Source organism: Ooceraea biroi, chromosome 13 (genome assembly GCF_003672135.1).
Source record: "Ooceraea biroi isolate clonal line C1 chromosome 13, Obir_v5.4, whole genome shotgun sequence".
Lineage (NCBI taxonomy): Eukaryota > Metazoa > Arthropoda > Insecta > Hymenoptera > Formicidae > Ooceraea > Ooceraea biroi.
In genome coordinates this window covers 9,092,541-9,101,400 of record NC_039518.1, presented here as the reverse complement: position 1 = coordinate 9,101,400, position 8,860 = coordinate 9,092,541, and the positions used below count along the sequence as shown (strand labels likewise).

The 8,860-nt window shown below is 34.6% G+C and overlaps 1 protein-coding gene across 5 annotated transcripts; it reads right to left on the bottom strand.

Annotated features, from left to right (window-relative positions):
- Positions 1-691: 691 nt before the first annotated feature.
- On the bottom strand, positions 692-8,402 carry LOC105286208 (protein C21orf2 homolog). 5 transcript variants are annotated; one of them, XM_011350978.3, is made up of 10 exons: positions 8,117-8,401; positions 7,485-7,550; positions 6,200-6,367; positions 5,962-6,121; positions 5,567-5,638; positions 5,308-5,424; positions 4,892-4,996; positions 3,758-4,033; positions 1,740-1,832; positions 692-1,622 (listed from the first exon to the last, which is right to left on the bottom strand). In XM_011350978.3, exons 1-10 carry the CDS (start codon positions 8,194-8,196, stop codon positions 1,512-1,514), a joined length of 1,248 nt encoding a protein of 415 aa, XP_011349280.1. In that variant the 5' UTR covers positions 8,197-8,401; the 3' UTR covers positions 692-1,511. The 5 variants fall into 5 exon arrangements, with proteins under 5 accessions (XP_011349280.1, XP_026830569.1, XP_026830570.1 ...); XM_026974768.1 differs by lacking the exon at positions 5,567-5,638 and having other exon boundaries at positions 8,117-8,402; XM_026974769.1 differs by lacking the exon at positions 4,892-4,996.
- Between the last annotated feature and the right edge of the window lie 458 nt (positions 8,403-8,860).

Here is an 8,860-nt window from a genome sequence, read left to right as displayed (position 1 = left end):
GATTATTTAGTCAGATAATTTTTCTTTCTCGTAAGAACACTAAAAGCGTTTTAAGATAATTTGATGAGGCATATATTTTTTTCATTCTATGTTTCAGGCATAGACATATATATTCATATTTAACAAATTTTCTATATATACAGGGTGTTTCCTCTAACTGTAGCACTTAGAATATTTAAAAATGTTTAAAAAAATGTTCATGACCTTGATATCTTGTGAAAGGTCACATTAAAAAAAAATAATTTTCTTTGAATCGAACAATTTTCGTCCTTTGACTTTTTTCATATCATCAAAGGAAGCAGAGATATTCTAAGTGCTACAGTTAGAGGAAACACCCTGTATATATATATATATATATATATAAATATTTGAAGAACATTGCCCAATAATTTTTCTTCGATTCTAAAATGTAATTATCAAAGCGACAAATTACGTAGGCAATAAGATTGCAGGAAAACTTAACAATTGATAAATAAAATTATTTAAACGTCTGATTGATTTGATGAAGCAACAAGATATCATTATATCAAATTTTTCAATTATCTCAAAATTGAAAGATGCCATTAGTTTTCGAGATTTTAATAATTCATGTTAACAGAAATGGCGACCTTAACGCTCCATCGAATTCGCGTAATGTACAAAGAGAATTAAATTCATTCGTTCAGTCCTCTCTTGCAGGAATATCACAATCTCATTTGCAAATATTACATATATTTATACATTTTTCTCTTGAAATATATAAATGATAATTTAATCTTCAATCTTAAAGTATCTTATTGCAAATTAATAACTTAAGCTTCGTATTACTCAAGGTAGTTACCTATTTACTTAACGTAACAACTTAAGTTTCCTTTATCACGCGATCGTAATTACATGATTTACAGAGATTTCGGTCATTCTTTCAGAAGGACTAATCGAGAGAGAGAGAGAGAAAGAAATAAAATGGTCAATCTAGCTTACAAATTATAGGTCCACGTCCCTTTTGCCGACTGAATGTAACGAAGTGGTGTAGTCGTATTCCTAACATCCGCGCTTTTTGATCTTCTCACGTAGTCTTGGCTGAGAACTCTGCATCCCTGACTCAGAATGAGATTGTTACCGCGCGGGATGCTGTCGCTGCTCGCCACGCGCCTTATGTCGCTGCTCTTTCTCTCCTCGTAATTCCTCGACGGTGAATTGTCCAATGTGGTATCTCTAATTTTATGCACAGACTGATTGTTGCCAAACGATTTCGGGCTCGGATCGATCGATACGGTCTTCGGGTGTGTTGAGCAAATTTTTTCGGCACATTCGCTTCGTCGAACGTGACATTTGTCGTTATTTTCGTCAGATAATTGACGCTCGAGGACACGATGCTCGTCGCTGTTGTAGTTGCCATCGTTGTCAGTGCACTGGTTAGTTATCGTGGAGTCAAGCGAATCGGAGAATTCGGGGCTAGGAACAGAAGACACGCTGCCGATGTGGGATAAAGCGACCGTCCCCTGTGGATTTTGGGGACGGTGTCAGAAACATCATTCCTCTAATTCGTCCATTCGATTTCTCACAGCCATTTCAACTACTTCCAGACTCGGGTAATCCAGCTCCTTCACCAGACAGAGTACAGCGGACAATATATTTGAATTCTAAAGGAGGAGAAAATATAAAATATTATATAAAAATATGAAATGTTACAATTAAGGAATATCGAAGAAGAAGATTCGACAATCGTGTATATTTTAAGGCGCTGGCACAAAACGTACCCTCGTTACTGGTCGCCTGTGATAATGGAATTGCGTCCTGTACTTGTCTTTCTCGGAGTGTCTTACCCAACCGGGCACTTGGCTTGCGTCTTCCTGCAAACATGCAATTTTTTCGCGCTAATTCTGGCACTTAAATAAAAAAAAAACTATAATATTTTACATTATAATAATATTGTAAGTACAATTAAATCTGTGAGAATGAAAAACTTGGCACTTGGCTTGCGTCTTCCTGCAAACATGCAATTTTTTCGCGCTAATTCTGGCACTTAAATAAAAAAAAAACTATAATATTTTACATTATAATAATATTGTAAGTACAATTAAATCTGTGAGAATGAAAAACTTGGCACTTGGCTTGCGTCTTCCTGCAAACATGCAATTTTTTCGCGCTAATTCTGGCACTTAAATAAAAAAAAAACTATAATATTTTACATTATAATAATATTGTAAGTACAATTAAATCTGTGAGAATGAAAAACTTGGCACTTGGCTTGCGTCTTCCTGCAAACATGCAATTTTTTCGCGCTAATTCTGGCACTTAAATAAAAAAAAAACTATAATATTTTATATTATAATAATATTGTAAGTACAATTAAATCTGTGAGAATGAAAAACTTGGCACTTGGCTTGCGTCTTCCTGCAAACATGCAATTTTTTCGCGCTAATTCTGGCACTTAAATTAAAAAAAACTATAATATTTTATATTATAATAATATTGTAAGTACAATTAAATCTGTGAGAATGAAAAACTTGGCACTTGGCTTGCGTCTTCCTGCAAACATGCAATTTTTTCGCGCTAATTCTGGCACTTAAATAAAAAAAAAACTATAATATTTTACATTATAATAATATTGTAAGTACAATTAAATCTGTGAGAATGAAAAACTTGGCACTTGGCTTGCGTCTTCCTGCAACCATGCAATTTTTTCGCGCTAATTCTGGCACTTAAATAAAAAAAAAACTATAATATTTTACATTATAATAATATTGTAAGTACAATTAAATCTGTGAGAATGACAAACTTGGCACTTGGCTTGCGTCTTCCTGCAAACATGCAATTTTTTCGCGCTAATTCTGGCACTTAAATAAAAAAAAAACTATAATATTTTACATTATAATAATATTGTAAGTACAATTAAATCTGTGAGAATGAAAAACTTGGCACTTGGCTTGCGTCTTCCTGCAAACATGCAATTTTTTCGCGCTAATTCTGGCACTTAAATAAAAAAAAAACTATAATATTTTATATTATAATAATATTGTAAGTACAATTAAATCTGTGAGAATGAAAAACTTGGCACTTGGCTTGCGTCTTCCTGCAACCATGCAATTTTTTCGCGCTAATTCTGGCACTTAAATAAAAAAAAAACTATAATATTTTACATTATAATAATATTGTAAGTACAATTAAATCTGTGAGAATGACAAACTTGGCACTTGGCTTGCGTCTTCCTGCAAACATGCAATTTTTTCGCGCTAATTCTGGCACTTAAATTAAAAAAAACTATAATATTTTATATTATAATAATATTGTAAGTACAATTAAATCTGTGAGAATGAAAAACTTGGCACTTGGCTTGCGTCTTCCTGCAAACATGCAATTTTTTCGCGCTAATTCTGGCACTTAAATAAAAAAAAAAACTATAATATTTTACATTATAATAATATTGTAAGTACAATTAAATCTGTGAGAATGAAAAACTTGGCACTTGGCTTGCGTCTTCCTGCAACCATGCAATTTTTTCGCGCTAATTCTGGCACTTAAATAAAAAAAAAACTATAATATTTTACATTATAATAATATTGTAAGTACAATTAAATCTGTGAGAATGAAAAACTTGGCACTTGGCTTGCGTCTTCCTGCAAACATGCAATTTTTTCGCGCTAATTCTGGCACTTAAATAAAAAAAAAACTATAATATTTTACATTATAATAATATTGTAAGTACAATTAAATCTGTGAGAATGAAAGACTAAGCTACGATTCATTAAAAATAGCGTGATTTCGAGACACTAACCCTTTCCAGCTTCTCATTGTGAACAGGCATTCTCCTTGCTTGAAGTGTCTGAGGTTGCGGCGAGTCCTCATACTCCAATCTTGTTCTCTCGTCGTAATTGTAACTATTTCTGTCATTACGCCTGTCGTCCGCGGGTTCATTGACAGCATACTGTGCACGTTGCGACGTTGGCGTATACATACGCTGAGACACCTCATTTCCGCCGTATTCCGAATAAGCCCGCCTCTCATCGTAATCTCCATTGTGCCGCTGCACTACCGGCCGATCATCGTAATCCTAAAAAAAAGATACCATTTCTTCTAAGTGCACAAAATACGTACGCTATTCAGAATTCAGTGTACTCAGAGAAAGATTGCTTCGCATTTTAACCGTTAAACTTTTATTGCGTGTTACTGAAAACAGATTAGGAAAGCTTTCTTCTATATTTATCCTGGAATTATCCTGGAAACAGTTGACAACGAATGACATAATTATATTTAGATTCAAGGTTGGTAAATCTTAAAGACTATTTTCGAGTACTTATAAATTTAAGTACAAAATTAAAGCAAGTTTCAAATTTCATTTGATCAATTAAGATTCTTAGACATTATATTATTCGTCTCCTCTGTTTAATGTTACCATGGAGAAGCAATATGTTAGGCGATAGCGTTAACAAGGCAAAGAAAGCATTATTTATCATTATTCTCCAAACACCTTCTAAGCCGAGTCAAATTGATTGATACGTAGCCGAGAAGCATGTTAAACGGGAAGTTTTATCTAACTGTGATTGTTAATAAACAATATTGGCTGCTGATATATGTTACAAGTTCGTTTATCGTAATAGAAAACATTAATGATGAGGATATGCTTAAAAATTTACGTTTTGTCTAAGAAAGTTGGACTATTCAAGCCTAGTAGCAGCGGAATTTTCTTACTTTTAGACTTGGATAGTCCAATCATGAGAAAGACGGCTCTTCTTTTTAATAATTATTTTTAACAATTTAATTGATAATACTTTTGTTTTTCTATTTAAATTGCCTGATACGTTGACGAGATTTTAACGATCCTGATCATCATGTGCGTGAGCATTAGTTAGTCGAGGAAACTAACAGCAATCATCACTATCTCAACAATGTGCAACTACAGTGAATGTACCTTGGACATTTCAAGAGAGTTAGTGGCCGTAGTCTCATTGTTGCTGCGCGACTCGGTACGCATAGCGTCGTCTTTGCTCTGATTCTTTGATTGTCCATTTTGTAGCTGTTAGTATATAACCAGGCGGTAAGACAGAGTTTAATCTTTTTATGCTTGACGATTAATGTTTTTTTTTCGACGTAATTAATTATTGTGAGAAATAACAAATGAATGAGTTAATTACATCTTTCTTCTGCTATGAGATTACATGGATACAGTATTTAAAAACTGGATTATAACAGTTAAAAGATTTCCCACTACGACAGATACGTTTTGCTATTATTGATGAATAGAATTATCTAACTTTGAAAATAATTATCAAACGAAATATTTAGTTTCGCTCCTATCGTATGAATATGAATATGTACGTGACTGACCTCGTACGCATATTGATTATTTTGTGAATAGTGATGAGACGATGATGCACTGTAATTTGCGTTTCTTCTATCAGGGTCATATTCTTCGTGTGTGTGTTGGGTTTCGTCAAAACTTCTCTGAAAAAGGTCATGAATATATATGCGTTCCTCAATTTTAACGATTACACCGCAAGCAACATTGTGAGTTACCAAATGATCCATTTTAGTGATTGATGAAAGCAAAATCGATAAAAAAAAGCATATTGAACAATTATTTTACCTGATCACTAGAAGAACTGTATCTCCTAGGGCGTTCCGTTTCAGTTTCTTCAATGTATTCAATTGCAATATCCTAATTTAGTATAATAAACGTATATTATTTAGCACTTTAATGACTGGTAAATACATAATTAATATACATGTAAATGTTTTAAATTAATATATAATTTACACTATACGTATATAAATTTTAATAACTGTTAGACCCAATTAATAATTTTGTAATATTAATCAAAGCGTACGAAATGTGTGGGCAATAGTTGATGAAATAATATGGGCATATAATATTAAAAATGCATATATGTTATACTAGTTTAGTATTTTATATAAATATACCATTTGCCAATCCAACTGTTTATTATTATAACGGTATATACGTTTAACGCATATTCTTACCTCTGGAGTTACTGCATCCGACTGTGGAGAAGCGTCCATCTCAAGGGGATGTATTAAAGGCCGGCCTATTGTCATTGCAGCTTGTATTTCTTCAGGTGTTACTACCTTATCGTCAAGTTTCTGAAGATTTGGCAAAGCTCGAAGCACAGCTAATCGATATCTGTCGAAACAGCAGGTTGTGAAATTCTCACAGTTCGTTTAACACTATATATTATTTATGACGTTATTAAATATTCACCCTTCTTTCTCTGCGCATGGATTTTCACCCAGCCACAAATTCCGTAAATTGGGTAATCCTTGAAGGTAGCAAACTTCATTTAAATCCTTGATATTATTACGCCTTATGAATAAATCCTGGAGCTTGTGACAATATTGAAAATCGGCAAGGGTATTAATGTTATTTATGCTGAAAGTAAATGAATGCATTTGTTATTTTCATTTTTCCTTAGTTTTAGAAAGTTCTATTTGTTAAATAAATCAAATGTTCTATTTTAAGTAACGAGAACTACTAATATTAGTAATATTGTTTAGTAACAAATCACATACAATAGTTTATTAAATTTATAATATGTACAACTTGATGTAAGAAAATGCAAAGTATTTTGAGCAACTTAACTCTTACTTTTCTGATTTTATATGCACATGATATGACATAAGTGCTCCGAAATGAATCAATTAAGGATTGATACAAGAGAAAATGATATTATCGTGTTCACATGCTTTCCGTTTTGTTAAATACTGTGTAAAAAAGATACTATTCCTTTTATTAGAACTACATGCTTCATCATGGAGTAATACTATAATAGCAATTAACTCAGAACAATAGAAATATGAATAGAATAAATTTTACAAAATAAATGAAAATGGGATGATGTATTATATCGAGTCTATTAACATAGAAAATTACACGCACAGGCACAACTTTTCTACACAACGCATATTTTTCAAAGCTACATTTTCACACGTACAAGAAAATGAGAAGATTATGCGCATTTTGATTTTTCTCTCCTCTATTTTACAAAAAAGACCAAATTTATATTACCCAGTAATAATTTGCTATTATACGAAAGATATGAAACAAAATGATTTTCAGCTTTTTTGGAATTTCAGGCACGTCAAGTATGGATCCTCGTATATATACATATATGCTTGTAGTTTTCAATGTTACTCGGCCGAATCACAATGTATTCAAAGCATGTGTGGGCAGAACAACTTCTGAAGTTGTGGGTTGTGACCATGAGTTTAACACAATCATGTCCAAAGTAGGAGCACGTTGCAGCTTCTAGTGTTTTCACAAGATGAAAAATATCTTAGATCATGATACGATCAACGGAATGACTTCATTCTTACATAATAGATTATTCATCAATCGATAGCGCAGTGAAATTGCGTCGTTCAATTCGAGATTAAATCCAGTTCGGAACTATATATTGATACTGCAGTACAGAATACGTTTTATCGAGCTGTCGCTATAATTTTCTCTGTTCAATAATTAACTGTGAACTTAATGAGTCTAGTCTTACCTCAATGACAGTACTTCTACATTCTTCATCTTCCTTAAAATGCTGACATCCGTTAATTCAGTTCCCCTGCATGAAAAATGTATCGATGAAACTCGGTAGAAATGCCGCTGCAACTTTACATGGGACTAACACTAAATAAATAGGATAACTAAACGCTCAAACTGTTTTTAGAAGCAATTCTATTTACTTGAAAGACAAAATATCACGAAAGTTTACACAGTAACGCTTCTTTTTTAAATTCAGTTGCAGATCAAGCTCCATTGCAACAAGTGTTTACAAAAGGGTTTCTAGTCCGACTACACATCGTGCAATTATCATCTTTCGTGCACATTTAAAGGAGCAAAACCGGACTCTACGTCCGCCTAGGATCGCCAAATACTTTTCCACGTATTCTTTCACGTGTCAGTGTCTCGGGAATGATAGTTAGTCACGCCTGGCTGGTCGTGACTCCTTTTTCCCACAGCAGCGTAGGGAAAAATTCGGTAACCTTGCCGCACGATTCCGTTCGCACGGTCCAGCGTGACGCGAGCCGGGCGAACGCGTTAATCGCTCGGGTCGCCGCGAATTCATTCGCGACGGATGTTTTACCGACTCGAGGCGACTCGGCGTCGACGATAAATGCAAATGCTCACCAGCAATTGAGTTTCGTCACGGCGGAGAAGTCGGACACCCGTGTGCGAGCCACGACCATCTCCTCGGTTAACTTCACCATCGTGTCATTCGCGTCCGAACGTCGTCGTGCGATGAAAGATCACCGTCCGGTTGCCCGATCGGATCCGCAATGTTAATTCACGACGCGTGATCGTGTATCATCACGGGGAATTTTCCGTCAATCGGTAGATGCGTACGAGCGGGCGCAGTCCTAACCGAACGCCATGATGCCGTACCGTCGACTAGCTGTGAAGTAGGCTGCGAACGCGCTTTCGCTGATCGCTCACTTCAGCTGGATTCCGGTTCATGCGCACGGTACGGCAACCTATGAGTACGTATGTACATACGTACGACTACACATGGCGATCGAAAAGATTATGTAAATTATGTAAATATACAGGGTGTCCCGGGTTTTAACCGACAAACTGCGGGAGCATATTCTACTAGTGGAAATAAGAAAAAATTCTTATATCGAGTTCGCTTAGAAATGCTTCATTACAAAGTTATGAACCAATATTGAAAAGAAATATGAGATAAGTAACAACGGAACATAGTGTAGAATTTGCAAGGTCGAAGATGTTCACATGTATTCATGTTCACTATGTTGAAACGATTCAGTATGATTGTTACTTTCGCAACAGTAGCCGTTAGATTTCAATCGTCGTGTGAACTAGCAATTACTATCAGAATGCCAAGAGTGTTTTCAAATGAGGAATACACCGATA

Coding starts and splice junctions, on each gene's coding strand:
- LOC105286208 (XM_011350978.3), bottom strand. CDS start 8,196: ATGGTGAAGTTAACCGAGGAGATGGTCGTGGCTCGCACACGGGTGTCC. Junction 6,368..7,484: donor GTAGAAGTACTGTCATTGAG/GTAAGACTAGAC, acceptor ATTTACTTTCAG/CATAAATAACATTAATACCC. Junction 1,833..3,757: donor ACAATGAGAAGCTGGAAAGG/GTTAGTGTCTCG, acceptor GCATGTTTGCAG/GAAGACGCAAGCCAAGTGCC.